Raw genomic sequence first — 20,723 nt, 5'->3', positions numbered from 1 at the left:
GTCATTATGGAGTATTGTGTTCAGATTGATGAGGAAAATAAACTATTTCATCCATTTTAGAATAAGGCTGTAACGTAACAAAATGTGGGAAACAGTCAATTGGTCTGAATACCTTCCAAATGTGCTGTATCTATAGCTATCCCTTCAGTATCCCATCCAGGGCTTTAACCAAACCCAGCCCTGCTTAGCGTTGATATTTGACTATAACCATGTGTTATCATGAGAATGATTGTTGAGAAGTCTCCACTTAATAGATTCACTGTTGCTATCTAAGTAATTCCAAAGGGTAGGTTCAACAGAGCAAATGATATGTAACCATATTTAGACCTACAGTATATAGCATTTGGGAAGTCATCAACAGCTATTGTTTACATTCTAAAAATAGATCATACATATAGGCCTAGGGTTTCAAGCTCATAAAAGTTTAAAAAATAAAATAAAATAAGCAGATTAAACCAGTGGCTCAGATTGAACTATCCAAGTAATAGATACATCTCCTTTAAATGTTTATATTTGGTTGCATTGTCAACCAAACACAATTCAATATTACTTTTGTAAGACAGTAAATAGCTTAATGTTAAGGCTATCGTACAAACTAATGTAACAGTATTTATTCAAACTTAAAATTTGTAACACATCCATGCACATTGAGGTTCCTGTAAAATGTCTTCTTATGTAATCATAGAAATCGTGCATGTTCAGGGTCGCAGTTCTGTGGAAACCTTCACAATTGCTAGTTATCTGATCAGAATCTCATATGGCATTGATCACTTGCACCATGTAGTTTAATGCAATTTCAATTGCAATCCAGGTCATTTGGTTGTGCTATTAGATGACGCACATTGATAACACATTAAGTTGTTGTATAAATAAACAAAATATCTGACATTGAATTCCCATTTAAATGTTGTTGTGCTTTTAAATGGTTGAAAGCGCATTGATAACACATTTAGGTGACAACTAAACCAGAAATCAGATATGGATTTTCCATTGGAATTGAATTGTGCTTTTAGATGGTTGAAGGCATAGTCATAACATGTTGGGAATTCAAAAAAACATTTTTTTGAGTGGATGAAAATAGTTTGGAATCTCATTTTCTACCTTTATTTAACTAGGCAAGTCAGTTAAGAACAAATTCCTTATTTTCAATGACGGCCTAGGAACAGTCTGAACGACAGATTTGTACATTGTCAGCTCGGGGGTTTGAACTTGCAACCTTACGGTTACTAGTCCAACGCTCTAACCACTAGGCTACCCTGCCACCCTGCATTGATCAATGCATCTACCAAATATTACCCAATTATACATGTTGAAATGACATGGTGTGCCCAGTGGAATGTATCATTGTGGATAATTGGGAAGCTTTTGGCCTCAGGAAATAAGGTTTTGAAAATATCATGATCAACTGTAATTCCACTTTACTTCTGATTATCAAGGTGAACACATGGCATTGATGATTGTTCTCTCCCTTTCATCCCTCAGAGTCCTTCCAGGTGGTAGTGAAAGGAAATGGTTTCTCACATGCCCGCGAGGTGGGGAAGGTCCTTTGTAGCTTCCGCATCAACGACACTCTCACTTTGAGTAAGTGGAAGTTATGGTATCTACAATTTACCGACCATTAACCTTAATGAATCCCATCAGTAACACCCCTGATTTGAATGATCTGGATTTCTAATTTCTAATGAGGCTTAGAAAGAGATATGTTTCAGCAATGTCACAGTGAGTTGGCTGTTATCGACTGTGACTATGAAACAGGCAAATACAAAAGAGAAGGATTTCAAACATCCTGAACAAAATAACCTAAAGGAATGAGCCTGAAAGAAAGCTCATTAGATCAAACAGGCACCAGTTGGGTTCTCAAGACAATTTCTGCCTGTCTTCTGTTCCTTACCTAACCATTTAATTGAGCCAATGTAGAACAGCAGTATCCCACAAGGTGCCCTACACATGACAGAACATTGGACCAAGAAAGGACTACAAATATTTTGATGCAAGAGATTACCCTCGCTCAAAAGTTGCAAACCACTGTCTGGTTGCAAATTCCACACCAATGGAGTCGGCAGCAGTTCACAGATCTGAGTTGGAGATTTAATTAGGTTTCTTTCACTCATTCAAAACTGATCTAGCACATCTGCTGTAGCCTCAGTGTCTCTGAAAAACTAGGTAGAAGGCTCTCTGAAGCTTTAAAGGCAAGGGTTTATTTCATCCAGAATCTCCAAAAGTTCCATGGATAAGGGACTTGCAATAATATCCTTTGACAAGGAATATTCAGTAGAGTAGTCCAATTCTTTACACTGAAGAAACATTTCTACATTCTTTCCTGAGGCATTATGTGAAATGGGGCTACGTTTGATTTAGCCACAAGCAAGAGGGGGTTATAGCATGCCCACTGTTATTACAAATCCTAATGAGTTCTGGTCTGTCTTTCCTCACTCCCCTACACACACACACACACACACACACACACACACACACACACACGCACACACGCACACACGCACACACGCACCCTCACTTTAATTCATCTGGTTGAATACTTAAGGCTTCTCAGATGTACAGAAGGAATGTGGATCTTATGTGCCAGGGTAAATAAACCACACTCACTCTGAAAGATTTCAGTTGCTTCATTTTCCACAAGTAAAGGGCCACAAAGACAACAAAAAAGAAAGGAATTTTCACAACTTGTCTCAAAGTATTTCAATTTCAACTATAGTCTTTGAAGCACTCTTTGATCTACAACTCTTTGAAACTATAATACTTTAACTAAGATAAATAGTTCAATTAATAGCACAGTTTGGTAATGAATTAGCTACTTAACTGTATTTTGTTGATTTTATTTTAGATTTTATTTCCATGCACCTCTAGCTGGATGCATAGCTACTGCATGGGATTTATAATGAGGCACATTATCCACAGTATTAGGTATTCATATACACACATAATACAATGCATTCTCTTCTATAATCTCATAGTGAAAAGACCATTGGTCGTGAGAGACACCTACCTGCTGTGTCCAGCTCCAGTATTGGAGGAGGAGGGGACGTAAGTGACTGTTTAACTCTCACATTTTCACTGCTTTAATTGATGCATGCCAAACCCTACTCATGAAACGCTAAGATAAACATACAGTGTGGCAAAAAAGTATTTAGTCAGCCACCAATTGTGCAAGTTCTCCCACTTAAAAAGATGAGAGAGGCCTGCAATTTTCATCATAGGTACACTTCAACTATGACAGACAAAAGGAGAAGAAAAAAATCCAGAAAATCACAATTTATTTGCAAATTATGGTGGAAAATAAGTATTTGGTCAATAAAAAAAGTTTATCTCAATACTTTGTTATATACCCTTTGTTGGCAATGACAGAGGTCAAACGTTTTCAGTAAGTCTTCACAAGGTTTTCACACACTGTTGCTGGCATTTTGGCCCATTCCTCCATGCAGATCTCCTCTAGAGCAGTGATGTTTTGGGGCTGTTGCTGGGCAACACGGACTTTCAACTCCCTCCAAAGATTTTCTATGGGGTTGAGATCTGGAGACTGGCTAGGCCACTCCAGGACCTTGAAATGCTTCTTACGAAGCCACTCCTTCGTTGCCCGGGCGGTATGTTTGGAATCATTGTCATGCTGAAAGACCCAGCCACATTTCATCTTCAATACCCTTGCTGATGGAAGGAGGTTTTCACTCAAAATCTCACGATACATGGCCCCATTCATTCTTTCCTTTACACGGAACAGTCGTCCTGGTCCCTTTGCAGAAAAACAGCCCCAAAGCATGATGTTTCCACCCCCATTCTTCACAGTAGTTATGGTGTTCTTTGGATGCAACTCAGCATTCTTTGTCCTCCAAACACGACAAGTTGAGTTTTTACCAAAAAGTTATATTTTGGTTTCATCTGACCATATGACATTCTCCCAATCTTCTTCTGGATCATCCAAATGCTCTCTAGCAAACTTCAGACGGGCCTGGACATGTACTGGCTTAAGCAGGGGTACACGTCTGGCACCGCAGGATTTGAGTCCCTGGCGGCGTAGTGTGTTACTGATGGTCGGCTTTTTTACTTTGGTCCCAGCTCTCTGCAGGTCATTCACTAGGTCCCCCCGTGTGGTTCTGGGATTTTTGCTCACCGTTCTTGTGATCATTTTGACCCCACGGGGTGAGATCTTGCGTGGACCCTCAGATCGAGGGAGATTATCAGTGGTCTTGTTTGTCTTCCATTTCCTAATAATTGCTCCCACAGTTGATTTCTTCAAACCAAGCTGCTTACCTATTGCAGATTCAGTCTTCCCAGCCTGGTGCAGGTCTACAATTTTGTTTCTGGTGTCCTTTGACAGCTCTTTGGTCTTGGCCATAGTGGAGTTTGGAGTGTGACTGTTTGAGGTTGTGGATAGGTGTCTTTTATACTGATAACAGGTTCAAACAGGTGCCATTAATACAGGTGGAGGACAGAGGAGCCTCTTAAAGAAGTTACAGGTCTGTGAGAGCCAGAAATCTTGCTTGTTTGTAGGTGACCAAATACTTATTTTCCACCATAATTTGCAAATAAATTCATTAAAAATCCTACAATGTGATTTTCTGGATTTTGTTTCTCATTTTGTCTGTCATAGTTGAAGTGTACCTATGATGAAAATTACAGGCCTCTCTCATATTTTTAAGTGGGAGAACTTGCACAATTGGTGGCTGACTAAATACTTTTTTGCCCCACTGTATATATTATTTTACATACCCATTACTCACAATTACACCTCCTTTTCTTTCAAGACATACAGTTGAAGTCGGAAGTTTACATACACTTATAGGCTGACCCAATGCGACTCGAGCGTTGCAAAATGAATTTAGAAATCTATGTTATTCAATTATTGCACCCACACTGCTCAGGCGCATATTTCCGATGCGGATCGCGCTGCAAGTCCTGCCTCTCCCATCTCCTCATTGGTTTATAGAAGCAGGTAGCCCACGTGCCATCTCCTCATTGGTTATACCCACGTGGGTGATTGAAAGACAAACTGTGTTGCCGGTTGGTGTAGTAATACTATTTACTATTTATCAATCACCATATAAGTTCAAAGATGAAAAAGCCTGGAAGGATGAGAGATGACTAGAAACGATTCGGTTGAACGTTTTATGTGTGGATTAATTGTCGGAGTAGAGGACCTTGTGCATTTCAGGTAAAATAACAACTCAATGTTTATATTCCAGGACAAATTAGATAGCAAGTGCAAGCTAACTAGCTAAATTGCCATAAATGTTTAATGCTTTTCCACCTGTCCCCAAATTAATGTAACTGGTTGTTTTGATATTTTAACCTGTGTGTCGTGATCGCGTTTGGTGTGGGGGGACAAAATAAAATGTATGCACAATGGCGCACGCTCGCAGCCGGTTGGAGTTCCGTGTTAGGTTGGAGTCATTAAAACTCATTTTTCAACCACTCCACAAATATCTTGTTAACAAACTATAATTTTGGCAAGTCGGTTCGGACATCTACTTTCTGCATGACAAGTAATTTTTCCAACAATTGTTTACAGACAGATTATTTAACTTATAATTCACTGTACCACAATTCCAGTGGGTCAAAAGTGTACAAACACTAAGTTGACTGTGCCTTTAAACAGCTCGGAACATTCCAGAAAATGATGTCATGTGTTTAGAGGCTTCTGTTAGGCTAATTTATATCATTAAGTCAATTGGAGGTGTACCTGTGGATGTATTTCAAGGTCTACCTTCAAACTCAGTGCCTCTTTGCTTGACATCATGGGAAAATCAAAGGAAATCAGCCAAGACATCAGGAAACAAATTGTAGACCTCCACAAGTTTGGTTCATCCTTGGGATAAATTTCCAAACGCCTGAAGATACCACGTTCATCTGTACAAACAATAGTACGCAAGTATAAACACCATGGGACCATGCTGCAGTCATACTACTCAGGAAAGAGACGAGTTTTATCTCCTAGAGATTAAGTACTTTGTTGCGAAAAATGCAAATCAATACCAGAACAACAGCAAAGGACTGTGTGAAGATGCTGGAGGAAACAGGTACAAAAGTATCTATATCCACAGTAAAACGAGTCCTGTATCGACATAACCTGAAAATCCACTCAGCAAGGAAGAAGCCACGGCTCCAAAACTGCCATAAAAAAGCCAGACTACGGTTTGCAACTGCACACTGACAAAGATTCTTTTTTTTTTGAGAAATGTCCTCTGGTCTGATGATACAAAAATACAACCGTTTGGCCATAATGACCATTGTTATGTTTGGAGGAAAAGAGGGGGGGGGGCTTGCAAGCCGAAGAACACCATCCCAACCGTGAAGCACAGGGTTGGCAGCATCATGTTCTGGGGATGCTTTACTGCAGGAGGGACTGGTGCACTTCACAAAATAGATGGCACCATGAGGATGGAAAATTATGTGGATATATTGAAGCAACATCTCAAGACATCAGTTAAAGCTTGATCGCAAATGCGTCTTCCAAATGGACAATGACCCCAAGCATACTTTCAAAATGGTGGCAAAATGGCTTAAGTACAACAAGGTCAAGGTATTGGAGTGGCCATCACAAAGCCCTGACCTCAATCCCATAGAAAATCTGTGGGCAGAACTGAAAAAGTGTGTTCGAGTAAGGAGGCCTACAAACCTGACTCAGTTACTCCAGCTCTGTCAGGAGGAATGGGCCAAAATAAACCCAACTATTGTGGGAAGCTTGTGGAAGTCTACCTGAAACGTTTGACCCAACTTAAACAATTTAAAGGCAATGCTACCAAATACTAATTGAGTGTATGTAAACTTCTGACCCACTGGGAATGTGATGAAAGAAATATAAGGTGAAATAAATCATTCTCTCTAATATTATTCTGACATTTCACATTCTTAAAATAAAGTGGCGATCCTAACTGACCTTAGACAGGGATTTTTTACTATGATTAAATGACAGGAATTGTGAAAAACTGAGTTTAAATGTATTTGGCTAAGGTGTATGTAAACTTCTGACTTTAACTGTATTTTCTCAGAAAAGCAGTCGGTCTCTGAAATTAAAACAGAGATGTGTTGAAGGATATTAGAGCAAAATATATAAGCAGTGCAGTCACCTCACCCCTTACCTTCCTCTCATCTCCCTCAGGGCAGCTACCCTCCACGTCAGTATGAACAATGGCCTGAGTTTCATATCTAGTTCTGTCACCATCACCTCTGTCAGCTGTGTAAGTATCAACCCTTCACTTCTCTACACAGTGTTGTGCTTCTAATTGTTTGGCTCATTTTAGTACTGTACTCTTCCATGTCTATTCCTGGGGGGTAATATAGCTTGTGTTCAAGCACAGATTTTAGTTTACGTACACCAGGTTCTGACCTTATTTCCTCTCTCGGCCTCCCCCAGTCTGACGGGACATTTTTGGCCATAGCCCTGCTCATCCTGCTGCTCCTCCTGACGCTGGCTCTGCTCTGGTGGTTCTGGCCTCTCTGCTGCACAGTGGTACGTCAGCCATCTTGTCCCAACGAAAGTCCATGAGGAGATACTTTTTGTAATCATTTCGTGAAGTGTGTGTGCATTAGGATATTGCAGTACACAGCAGTATTTGTTCATGAGATTGTGTTTCATCTACAGTACCTCTAAAAACAAACATACAAAAAATGAATATAGTCGCTAGTGAAAGTCTACACACCCCTTGCACATTCTTCATGTTTTGCAGCTTTAAAATTACATCTAAAAAGGGATTCAATTTTATATTTTTTCACACCCCAGAGTTAATACTGGCATCCATTACAGCTGTGTATAATTTTGAATGAGATTCTACAAACTTTGCAGATCTCTTAGGACAACATTCACCGAGCATACCAAACGTTAGTACCATCTTTCTAATATTGAGTTGCAACCCCCCTTTCGCCCTAAAAAAAGCCTCAATTCATCGGGGCCCGGACTCTACAAGGTCTCGAAAGCATTCCACAGGGATGCTGGCCCATGTTGACTCCAATGCTTCCCACAGTTGTGTCAAGTTGGCTGGATGTCCTTTGGGTGGTGGACCACTCTTGATACGCATGGGAAACTGTTGAGCGTGAAAAACTCAGAAACGTTACAGTTCTTGACACAAACCTCTGCGCCTGGCACCTACTACCATATCCTGTTCAAAAGGCACTTAAATATTTTGTCTTGCCCATTCAGCATCTGAATGGCACACATACACAAGTCATGTATCAATTGCCTCAAGGCTTATTAAAAATCCTTATTTAACCGGTCTCTTCCCCTTCACCTACACTGACTGAAGTGGATTTAACAAGTGAGATCAATAAGGGATCATAGCTTTCAGTTCTTAATGTTTTGCATACTTATTGTATATCTCTTGTTTTTGTAAAAATTGCTGAAGTTCAGTAAATTTGGTTGGGAATAATTGTAGGACAGCAATATTCAAACCATGTCTGATTTTCAAGCAGATTTAAGTCAGGACTGAGACTGGTCCATTCAGGAACACTCACCACCTCGGAAAGCCAGTCTGGTGTGTCTTTGGCATTAAAATGCGTGTAATTGTCTCGCTGTAAAATAAAACTATCCCGGGGTTAGGTTCTCAGAATACTACGGCGGGTTTTCCTCTAACATTTAACCTGGATCTGGATCATTGTTACTCTAACATCCGTGACACATACAAAGCCACCCCTCGCCCTCCTTTCGGCAAATCTGACCATAACTCCATTTTGTTGCTCCCAGCCTATAGATAGAAACTAAAACAGGAAACACCAGTGCTCAGGTCTGTTCAACGCTGGTCCGACCAATCTGATTCCACGCTTCAAGATTGCTTCGATCACATGGACTGGGATACGTTCCAGATAGCGTCGAACAACAACATTGATGTATATATGCTGATTCAGTGAGCAAGTTTATTAGCAAGTGCATCGGTGATGTTGTACCAACAGCGACTATTAAAACCTTCCCCAACCAGAAACAGTGGATTGATGGCAGCATTCACGCAAAACTGAAAGCACAGAGGCAAGGCGACCGGAAACATGACCGAATACAAACAGTGTAGCTATTCCCTCCGCAAGGCAACCAAACAAGCTAAGCGTCAGTATAGACACAAAGTAGAGTCGCAATTCAACTGCTCAGACATGAGAGGAATGTGGCAGGGTCTACAGGCAATCACGGACTACAAAAAGAAAACCAGCCCCGTCGCAGACTGATGTCTCGCTCCCAGACAAACTAAACAACTTATTTGCTTGCTTTGAGGACAATACAGTGCCACTGACACGGCCCGCTACCAAAACCTGCAGACTCTCCTTCACCACAGCCAACGTGAGTAAAACATTTAACTTCTTTGGGACTGGGGGGGCAGTATTGAGTAGCTTGGTAAACTACCTGCTACTCAGGCCCAAAAGCTAGAATATGCATATAATTAGTAGATTTGGATAGAAAACACTGAAGTTTCTAAAACTGTTTGAATGATGTCTGTGAGTATAACAGAACTCATATGGCAGGCAAAAACCTGAGAAAATATCCAACCCGGAAGTGGGAAATTGAGGTTTGTAGTTTTTGAAGTCATTGCCTATCGAATATACAGTTTATATGGGGTCATATTGCACTTCCTATGGCTTCCACTAGATGTCAACAGTCTTTAGGACCTTGTTTCAGGCTTCTACTATGAAGGGGGAGCGAATAAGAGCTGTTTGAGTCAGGTGTCTGGCAGAATGCCATGAGCTAAATCATGTGCGTGGCCGTGAGAGGTAGCTGTGTTCCTTTTCATTTCTAAAGACAAAATAATTTTCCGGTCGAAACACTATGGAAGATTTATGATAAAGACATCCTAAAGATTGATTCTATACATCGTTTGACATGTTTCTACGGACTGTAATATAACTTTTTGGACTTTTCGTCTGAACTAAGAGATCGCGCATTGAGCATTTGGATTACTGGGCTAAACACGCAACCAAAAAGGAGGTATTAGACATAAATTATGGACTTTATCGAACAAAACAAAAATGTATTGTGGAACTGGGATTCCTGGGAGTGCATTCCAATCAAGATCATCAAAGGTAAGTGAATATTTATTATGCTATTTCTGACTTTTGTGACACCTCTCCTTCTTTGGAAAATGGCTGTATGTTTTTCTGTGGCTAGGTGCTGACCTAACATAATCGCAAGGTGTGCTTTCGCCGTAAAGCCTTTTTGAAATCTGACACAGCGGTTGCATTAAGGAGAAGTTTATCTATAATTCAATGCATAACACTTGTATCTCTTATCAATGTTTATTATGAGTATTTCTGTAATTTGATGTGGCTCTCTGCACTTTCACCGGATGTTTGTTTGAGACAATGCATTTCTGAACATAACACACCAATTTAAAATGAGGTTTTTGGACATAAAGTTTAACTTTATCGAACAAAACACACATTTATTGTGTAACATGAAGTCCTGTGAGTGCCATCTGATGAAAATCATCAAAGGTTAGTGATTAATTTAATTCCTGACTTTTGTGAGCCCTCTCCTTGGCTGGAAAATGGCTGTATGGTTTTCTGTGACGAGGTGCTGACCTAACAATCGTTTGGTGTGCTTTCGCCGTAATGCCTATTTGAAATTGGACACTGTGGCTGGATTTACAAGAAGTTTATATTTAAAAGGGTGTATAATACTTGTATGTTTGAGGAATTTTAATTATAGGATTTCTGTTGTTTTGAATTTGGCGCCCTGCAATTTCACTGGCTGTTGGCGAGGTGCGCCGCTACCGTCCCACATATTCCAGAGAAGTTAAATGTGTTAACCCTCGCAAAGCTTCCGGCCCAGACGGCATTCCTAGCCGCATCCTCAGAGCATGCGCAGACCAGCTGACTGGTGTTTACGGACATATTCAATCAATCCCTATCCCAGTCTGCTGTTCCCACATGTTTCAAGAGGGCCACCATTGTTCTTGTTCCCAAGAAAGATAAGGTAACGGAGCTAAATGACTATTGCCCCGTAGCACTCACTTCCGTCATCATGAAGTGCTTTGAGAGAATAGTCAAGGATCATATCACCTCCACACTACCTGACACTCTAGACCCACTCCAATTTTCTTACCGCCCCAATAAGTCCACAGATGACTCAATCGCAATCACACTCCCCTAACCCATCTGGACAAGAGGAATACCTATGTAAGAATGCGGTTCATCAACTACAGCTCAGCATTCAACACCATAGTACCCTCCAAACTCGTCATTAAGCTCGAGACGCTGGGTCTCAACCCCGCCCTATGCAACTGGGTCCTGGACAACATCTCCACCCCGCTGATCCTCAACACTGGGGCCCCACAAGGGTGCGTTCTCAGCCCTCTCCTGTACTCCCTGTTCACCCATGACTGCGTGGCCATGCACGCCTCCAACTCAATCATCAAGTTTGCAGACGACACTACAGTGGTAGGCTTGATTACCAACAACGACGAGACGGCCTACAGGGAGGAGGTGAGGGCCCTCGGAGTGTGGTGTCAGGAAAACAACTTCACACTCAACGTCAACAAAACAAAGGAGATGATCGTGGACTTCAGGAAACAGCAGAGGGAGCACACCCCTATCCACATCGACGGGACTGTAGTGGAGAAGGTGGAAAGTTTTAAGTTCCTCGGCATACACATCACGGACAAACAAATGGTCAGTGTGGTGAAGAAGGCGCAAAATCGGCTCTTTAACCTCAGGAGGCTAAAGAAATTGGGCTTGTCACCAAAAACACTTTTACAGATGCACAATCGAGAGCATCCTATCGGACTGTATCACCACCTGGTACGGCAACTGCTGCGCCCACAAACGTAAGGCTCTCCAGAGGGTAGTGAGGTCTGCACAACGCATCACTGGGGGCAAACTACCTGGCCTCCAAGACACCTACACCACCTTATGTCACAGGAAGGCCAAAAAAATCATCAAGGACAACAACCACCTGAGCCACGGGTGTTCACCCTGCTATCATCCAGAAGGCGAGGTCAGTACAGGTGCATCAAAGCTGGGACCGAGAGACTGAAAAACAGCTTCTATCTCAAGAGCATCAGACTGTTAAACAGCCATCACTAACATTGAGTGGCTGCTGCCAACATACTGACTCAAATCTCTAGCCACTTTAATAATAAAAAATTGGATGTAATAAATGTATCACTAGTCACTTTAAACAATGCCACTTTATATAATGTTTACATACCCTATATTACTCATCTCATATGTATACACTGTACTCTATAGCATCTACTGCATCTTGCCTATGCCGTTCGGCCATCGCTCATACATATATTTATATGTACATTTTCTTATTCATTCCTTTACACTTTTGTGTATAAATAAGGTAGTAGTTGTGAAATTGTTAGTTTACTTGCTAGATATTACTGCATGGTCGGAACTAGAAGCACAAGCATTTTGCTACACTCGCATTAACATCTGCTAACCATGTGTATGTGACCAATAACATTTGATTTGGCGCTTTGCTCCTTTCATGTTTGTTTTTATCCTGAGAAAATTCCCAGTCCCTGCCGGTGACAAGCGTGCACATAACATGATGTTGCCGCCACAACACTTGAAAATAAAGAGGATCAACAACATTGCATTCACTCCAAAAATCCATTCCAAATCATCCATTTTGTTTTCAGTAAGGCTGTTAAGTAATTCTGCATGACAATACAGCAAATAAACCCTCTGTAAAGACCGTGCAAGGGGTGTGTACTGTACACTTTCACTAGGCACTGTAGATAACACTCTGTCATCAAACCATTCTCTCATTATCAAACACTCAAATTCAAACTAATTTCCTGTACCCCAGCAGAGACGCTGCCAGTATGCCAATGGCAAAAAATATTTTTTCATGATTATGATTCAGTTTCTTTTTCCATCTTTGCAGATCATCCATGAGCCTCCACCTCCGGTACTGGAAGACAGCTCAGTGAGTAAATCTTGTAGTCTCATATACTTTGTTTCTAGACCTTGCAGAGTTGAAACATCCCTATCATACCCTGTTATAAGGCTCTCTGTGTCTCTCTCTGTCTCCTGTTGTCTGCTCTGAAACAGCCAGCTGTCTCTGCCTCAAAGGGCTCTGAACCTGCAGGAGCATAATAGGGATTAGATAGAGTTATTGACTCACAGCTGTCATTTTCAATTTTAACCCGACAGAAGCAGACGTTCAGCATGGAAAAAGAAACATTGAGCCTAGTGGTTAGAGTGTTGCAAGTTCAAATCCCCGAGCTGACAAGGTACAAATCTGTCGTTCTGCCCCTGAACAGGCAGTTAACCCACTGTTCCTAAGCCGTCATTGAAAATAAGAATTTGTTCTTAACTGACTTGCCTAGTTAAATAAAGGTAAAATAAAAAAATAAAAAAATTGAGGCATCGATGTCAATCTGAAAAACATGAGTTGGTTTCAAAATGTAACAGGGGATAGGGACTGGTACCCGAGGAGGGTACCCACTCGGCACACACTGGTTGAATCAACGTCGTTTCCATGTCATTACAATGAAGTTGCATTGAACCAACGTGGAATAGACGTTGAATTGACGTGTGTGCCCAGTGGGTTGTTATGGGAGATAATACAGAGGCAACACAAAAAGCCATGGTCAAGCTAAATGAGGTTTCTCTCTCACTCGCTCACACACAAACTAAACACCCTCCTTTACCTAAAGAAATCACACCGGAAAAAAAAAAAGCACAAGGTCAGTCAATCACCCAAGGTCCTGATCTGTACAGCACCATTTCATGGCTCTGTAGCTCAGTAAGTAGAGAATGGCGCTTGCAACGTTAGTATAGTGGATTCGATTTCCAGAAACCATCCGATAAATACTTATTTTCCACCATAATTTGCAAATAAATTCATTAAAAAAATCAATGTGATTTTCTGGATTTTTATTTTTTTTTGTCTGTCATAGTTGAAGTGTACCTATGATGAAATTACAGGCCTCTCTCATCTTTTTAAGTGGGAGAACTTGCACAATTGGTGGCTGACTAAATACTTTTTTGCCCCACTGTATATATATATATATATAGATATACATATATAATAAAAACATATTTTTTTGTGAAGGGAGGTTGGCCTCCTGGCTCTCTTGCCAAAGAACACACTGTCTGCATGTGGACCGCCAACCAAGAGAGTGACTGGACTGCAGCTGTAGGTGAGAGGGGCAATGCAGCCAGGACCTGACAGGGCAGATTGTCTGACCTTATTCCAGATGGATGGAGTTGTTTTTGACTTTCTGTCCATTAAAATGGATAGCAGCCCCCAGCTCTTTAGGTAGAGAGAGGAGTTTAGTCATGTTACAAGTTTGCTTCAAGTTTAGTTACTGTATACTGTAACTGTTTTCAGGCTCTTAGATGCAGCTGCAGTTCCTAACAGGGATACTCCATGGTCACACACCACAAGGATGCCATGCTACAGAGTACCAATCAATAGTTTGGACACACCTACTTATTCAAGGGTTTTTCTTTATTTTTACTATTTTCACTATTGTAAGGACGAGGACGAGGACGAGGACGGGTATCCCAAGAAGAGGTGGCCCACTGTGGATGCCTCATACTACGGTGGCCGAGGTGTGGGTGGCATCAAGAGAATGGAGGTGAGAAAGACATACACTGACTGTTGTGCCCGGGCTGCTGTGCCCTTCATCCAATTACGGCTCAGCTCTGCTCATTATATTACCATTTCTCTGCCACCGACTGTTATTGACTGTCCCTGTTCAGGTCCGCTGGGGCGACAAGGGTTCTACTGAGGAGGGGGCCAAACTAGAGAAAGCCAAGAATGCTCGCGTCAAGATGCCAGAGCAGGAGTTTGACATGGCACCAACACGCACTCTCAACAACGGCATGCATAAACCCATCAGTCCCCAGAAATGGTACTCCCCTATAAAGGTACTGTTCACTTTATGTTACGTAGCCACGCCCAGTTCCTGATCAAATGTGGTTGTTTTCCAACTTAAGACCCATTCCGGCCTGTTGTTACACAGGGAAGAGATGTTGGTAAATACACTATATATACAAAAGTATGTGAACACCCCTTCAAATGAATGGATTTGGCTATTTCAGCCACACGCATTTCTGACAGGTATATAAAATCACGCACACAGCCATGCAATCTCCAAACACTGGCAGTAGAATTCAGTAGAGCTCAGTGACTTTCAATGTGGCACCTTCCTCGGAAGCCACCTTTCCAACAAGTTAGTCAAATGTCTGCCCTGCTAGAGCTGCCCCGGTCAAGTGTAAGTGCTGTTATTGTGAACTGGAAACGTCTAGGAGCAACAACGGCTCAGCCGCAAAATGATAGGCCACACAAGCTCACAGAATGGGACCGCTGAGAGCTCAAGCATCTGTCCTCGGTTGCAACACTCACTACCGAGTTTCAAACTGCCTCTGAAAGCAACGTCAGCACAATTACTGTTTGTTGGGAGCTTCATGAAATGGGTTTCCATGGCCGAATAGCCGCACACAAGCCTAAGATCACCATGCGCAATGCCAAGCGTCGACTGGAGTGGTGTAAAGCTCGCTGCCATTGGACTCTGGAGCAGTGGAAACGCATTCTCTGGAATGTTGAATCACGCTTTCCCATCTGGCAGTCTGACAGACGAATCTGGATTTGGAGGATGCCAGGAGAATGCTCCCTGCAACAATGCATAGTGCCAACTATAAAGTTTGGTGGAGGATGAATAATAGTCTGGGGCTGTTTTTATGGTTTGGGCTAGGCCCCCTGAAGGGAAATATTAAGTCTACAGGATCTAGACAATTCTGTGCTTCCAACTTTGTGGCAACAGTCTGAGGAAGGCCCTTTCCTGTTTCAGCATGACAATGCCCCTGTGCACAAAGTGAGGTCTATTCAGAAATGGTTTGTCGAGATCTGTGTGGAAGAACTTGACTGGCCTGCACAGCTCACTGAACTCAACCCCATCGAACACCTTTGGGATGAATTGGAACTCCGACTGAGACCCAGGCTAACGTCAGTGCCCAACCTCACTAATGATCTTGTGGCTAAATGGAAGCAAGTCTCCATAGCATTGTTCTAACATCTAGCCTTCCCAGAAGAGTGGAGGCTGTTATAGCTGCAAAGGGGGGACCAACTCCATACTAATGCCCATCATTTTAAAATGAGATGTTCAACAAGCAGGTGTCCACATACTTTTTGTCATGTAGTGTATAAATTATATTTTCCAAAATTATTAAAAGTGCAGAGAATCTAAACCATGTTAATTCTAAGTTTAATTTTGTTGGGTTGAAAAAATAAAAACATTCTCATGTGGCAGGTTGCCAACATTAGCATTCCCATAGACTCAACATCGATTGTTATCTAGCTAGCGTAATTACACAGTATCTAATAGTCGTTATCCACAAAGGCTATTTCCATTTTCAATCAAAGAGCAACACTTGAAAAGACATGTTGTTAGACACAGAATAACATTGACAAATTACAGAAACAATGCAGAAATATTTTATGAAGACTGTCTGTTGTGCCACAAAGCTAACGTTAACCTGCCATGACTATGGGGAATGCTAATTATGCTAAGAGCATTTATAAGGACACTGCTGACCTCCAAAAAGACTCACCAAAATCAAAAACGGACTCTTAGCTTATCCAAAACCCTGACCTAATTTTAACCAATTCTGAAATGAAATATTGGTTTGAGGGTCAGGAATGTCTGGATAGCCTTTTCCTAATGCTTCATCAGCTTCTGAGTGCTATTAAAATGTTTCAATCATTTTCCTCACCAGATAATTCACAAATTTTTCCAATTCTGTGTGCATTAAACATTTTTGATAAATGTCATTTACATTTACCATCACCAGCGGTGTCAATGCGCAGGAAGTTGAAAAACAATAGCAACAAACTGGATACACCCACCCCTTGCCAGGTTGCATGAGGTGGATACCATAAAAGGTACAATTTCTAGTTGAGTAGTGGAATAACAAGAACAAAATTGCAGTACCTTCCTGTCGCAATACAAGTGCATCATATGCACTCTCCACTCCACGGAAAAGATCAAAAACATGTATGGTATACCATACAAGTTCAAATTTCTTGTAATTGAGTGTGGCAACAACAAGAACAGAATTGCAGTACCTTCCACTCACATACAATCATATGCACTCTAAATTCCATTACCCACCAAAAAATGTCTATGATCAAAACAAGTCTTAGTTAGTTGCAGTGTTCCTGTAGCGTCAACATTTCCAGGAAGTTTGTTTCATAACGTCTCAGTCAGCTGGATGAGCCGTAATATGAACCAGGCATGAACTGAGCCGACCTCGGGAAGACGAAATCTGCAGAGAAGAGGGGAGCTGGTGCTAGTCCCAACCCAATACATTCCTTCCCCTTTATCTCTACCTACCCTCCTCCCTGACTGGTATGACGTGGAGGGACACAGCTTTCCATGGACAAAGAGCACCAGGCAGACAGACACAGACACCTACCCTTCTCCTTGGCTATTATGATGTCGAGGGACACAGCCTTCCATGGACAAAGAACACCAGGCAGACAGACAAACAGTCCGACTGATCAACAGACCTGTATACTAAACCATATACAGTATAGAAACAAAGCACAGCAGAGTAAAGCAACTGACATGCAACCACACAGTCAATATTATTGGTATTATCATGTTGTTTGTCTATTATGTAATGTTTTCTCTTCCCTTTACTGTGCCTGTCTTTGTTCAGGGCAAGCTGGATGCTCTGTGGGTATTCCTGAGGAAAGGCTATGATAGGGTATCTGTGATGAGACCCCATCCTGGAGACAAGGTAAGACACGAAGACAAACAGCATAGAGAAAGACATGTCCAACACATTCTACCTGCTGTCACTGCACTGTATGGGCTGACGCAAGGATATGCAGAGTCATGGAAAGCCCTTTTAGCAACTCAATAAGAAAGCCAGTGTGTGACTGATGCTTACATATGGGACAGAGAAGGATAGCTTACATTTTCTTTCAAAGATCTTCTAAGGGATCATAAGGCCCACTGGCCCAGCACTTAGATATGCTGTTATGCAAGAGAAGCAGGAAAAAAATACAATCAGAGGAAACAGTTAAAGCAGTTGAAATCAGCAATTGAAAAAATGTAAAAGTGTTTCCCCACACCTGCTTTGGTGAAAAGCTGAGGGATGGTTATGGAGAAGTGTACTCTCAAATTCATAGACAGAGCAATGAAGTATCCATGATATCAAAATTATAGCTTTAACCATGTTCTGAGGCCATATAGTGTGTGTTTACATTTACTTTGTTTACAAACATTGGAGTGAAACAAGCTTATATTTTGGGTTCTGACAGAACTAAGTTCATGAGGCATTTACTTTCTTCAAGAATCAATGGGTACATATAAATCATTTATGAGACAAAAATGGATGTAGCAACAACAGACTGCTCCTTTAAGGAGGCAGAGACCACACTACGTAATGCCTAGGCCCACTCAGTTGCAAATCCTCAAGAGAAAGAAGAACTCAAACTCCTGGAAAAGTGAGGGAAATAGGAAGGTCTGGAGCCAAGACCACATCCTGAGGAGCAAAGCAGACAGCATGGAAAATAGAGAGGGGCTCGGCTTCAGTCTACCCTCTTCCTGTTTTATTCTCTTTTTACACTTAGTTTTTTTTGCGACGATTCTTCCAGAACATTTAATCTTTTTTTTCTTCATCTAAACTATTCCACCAGGCAGTTGAGGAGAGTGGGCATTTTCATTACCTCCCTACACACTCATCATGTTGGCAGTTTTGAAAGCCAATTAAGTCCCTAAATTCGTTAACTCCTTTTCAATGCCCTCACTGCCCATTTCTTCATTAAATAATCTTAAAACCTAATATTTTAAACAATTTCAAGCCAGGCAGTAAATCATAGAGCAGAAAAGTTGCAGCTGTTAGTCATTAAAACAGTGCGCAGACAGAGTGGCTGCGAGGAAGGCACAAAGTAACCTGGCATATACAGGCTGAGGTGCTGTACTGTATTGCTCCAACCTGAAGGAATGTGTTCTAATCTGCTGAAACCATTAATGTTAGATGACTACCCACATCCCTGTAACTCTAGCCTAGCTGGGAGTTGTATTTTTATATGGTCTCAATGACAGATGTGGATAGGAGGATGGGGCAAACAATCCACACAATTCCCCCTCTTCCCAAAGCTGTTGCTACCTTAGTAAATCTCCTTGTTGTTTTGACTGAATTTGACATTTATAGCTAAGCAGAAGACAAGATGGAGTCAGCACATTATTCCGAAAGGAAAACAAATAAAATGAAAGATTGGTCGTATTCCCTTCCAATCCTATTTGAATGGAGACGCTAAAGTCTATAAATCCACTTTGCATGGAAACGTTATAAAATAATTCCAATGCATCAGTAAAACTCTGATGACTGCCTCTGATTGCACTCTTCCCTGTTGTAACCCTCTCTCCTAACTTACAGGGCAGGTGCGTTAGCTTCACCCGGGTGAAAGCCTACCCTGCTCCTCGTTATCCAGTCTACAACCAGCCCTCCACAGCCATCTACAGTCTGCCTCACACCTACAGTTACCCTTCCTCACACAGCACCCTCTCCCACATGCCCCCCTCTCCCACCTCCACTCTACCCGCTCTGCCGTCCACTCCACCCCCTCCCTCCTGCATCACCCATCCCCCTTACACCCCCTCCAAACCGAGCTCTGCCCCCACTTCTCTAAGTCCTCCCCATCTGTTTCTCCACCCACCCCTCCCCCCCCTCCCCTCTTTTGCCCTGCCACCCCTCCACCCATTAGCTCCGCAACACCCCCTTCCCCAACTGGCTCTCTGCCCCCACCCCCTCAGGCCCCACCCCCATGCAGAGCCCCCCCTTCTCGCCCTCCCCCACATCCGTCTGACCAATGCCTGTGAGGAAAGAGAAGAGAAGGGCAAAAGCAAGAACGGTTAGTGCTATCCGGGGTCCATGGGACTTCCCTACCCTTAACCCTTACCATTTTCAATTTCAACTTCAATGGGGTGACGTCAGAGTTGGACATCCCAAGGACCCAGATAGCAAGGACCATCAAAGAATTGAGCACTTGGAGCATGGACCCTGAAGGCCCCTGAATACTGTGCCTTTCTCTCCTTCTCCACCAATCGAAACCACTATCAACAGTTGGACAGGCAGGACAGCAAGCTCAACTCTAGTCATCAGAAATGCTTTCTACTTTACTCAGAGTATCATAGAGAAGCTGAGCAATTGATCTGTGAAACAAAGTTCCATTAGATTTTTAATGTGCTCTATTCCAACTGACCAGGATCTTGGGCATCCTTTCATATACTGTAGCTAGCTACAGGTAGTGCAAGATTTTGAGTATGGCTCACGAGACTATAGTGAAGATAATATCAATACTTTACTGCTTTGCAGAAAAATGCAATATTTAGCAGAAGGGATACACTTACAGTTGAAGTCGGAAGTTTACACACACTTAGGTTGGAGTCATTAAAAATAGTTTTTCGACTACTCCAGTTAGTTTTGGCAAGTCGGTTAGGAAATCAACTTGGTGCATGACACAAGTAATTTTCCCAACAATTGTTTACCGACAGATTATTTAACTTATAATTCACTGTAGCACAATTCCAGTGGGTTAGAAGTTTACATACACTAAGTTGACTGTGCCTTTAAACAGCTTGGAAAATTCCAGAAAATTATGTCATGGCTTTAGAAGCTTCTGATAGGCTAATTTACATCACTTGAGTCAATTGGAGGTGTACCTGTGGATGTATTTCAAGGCCTACCTTCAAACTCAGTGCCAATTTCCTTGACATCATGGGAAAATCAAAAGAAATTAGCAAGACCTCAGAAAAAGAATT

General features: G+C 41.9%; 1 protein-coding gene across 2 annotated transcripts in view; it reads left to right on the top strand.

The window, feature by feature from the left end:
• The window catches only part of LOC112257595 (anthrax toxin receptor 1-like), a 39,263-nt gene extending 18,844 nt beyond the window's left edge, over positions 1 to 20,419 (top strand). Inside the window, exons 10-18 of one of the 2 annotated variants that reach the window (XM_042326687.1) lie at positions 1,483 to 1,581; positions 2,973 to 3,042; positions 7,112 to 7,190; positions 7,367 to 7,462; positions 12,824 to 12,865; positions 14,430 to 14,525; positions 14,650 to 14,817; positions 17,611 to 17,691; positions 19,339 to 20,419. In XM_042326687.1, coding sequence (XP_042182621.1) covers positions 1,483 to 1,581; positions 2,973 to 3,042; positions 7,112 to 7,190; positions 7,367 to 7,462; positions 12,824 to 12,865; positions 14,430 to 14,525; positions 14,650 to 14,817; positions 17,611 to 17,691; positions 19,339 to 19,818 — 1,211 coding nt within the window. In that variant the 3' untranslated portion in view covers positions 19,819 to 20,419. Of the gene's footprint in view, positions 1 to 1,482; positions 1,582 to 2,972; positions 3,043 to 7,111; positions 7,191 to 7,366; positions 7,463 to 12,823; positions 12,866 to 14,423; positions 14,526 to 14,649; positions 14,818 to 17,610; positions 17,692 to 19,338 lie in introns of both variants that reach the window. The other variant, XM_042326686.1, reaches the window with a different exon arrangement.
• Positions 20,420 to 20,723: the final 304 nt, after the last annotated feature.

The sequence above is a fragment of the Oncorhynchus tshawytscha genome, linkage group LG09, assembly GCF_018296145.1.
Source record: "Oncorhynchus tshawytscha isolate Ot180627B linkage group LG09, Otsh_v2.0, whole genome shotgun sequence".
NCBI lineage: Eukaryota > Metazoa > Chordata > Actinopteri > Salmoniformes > Salmonidae > Oncorhynchus > Oncorhynchus tshawytscha.
Note: the sequence above shows the minus strand (reverse complement) of the source record. Positions and strands in the feature narration are given on the sequence as shown.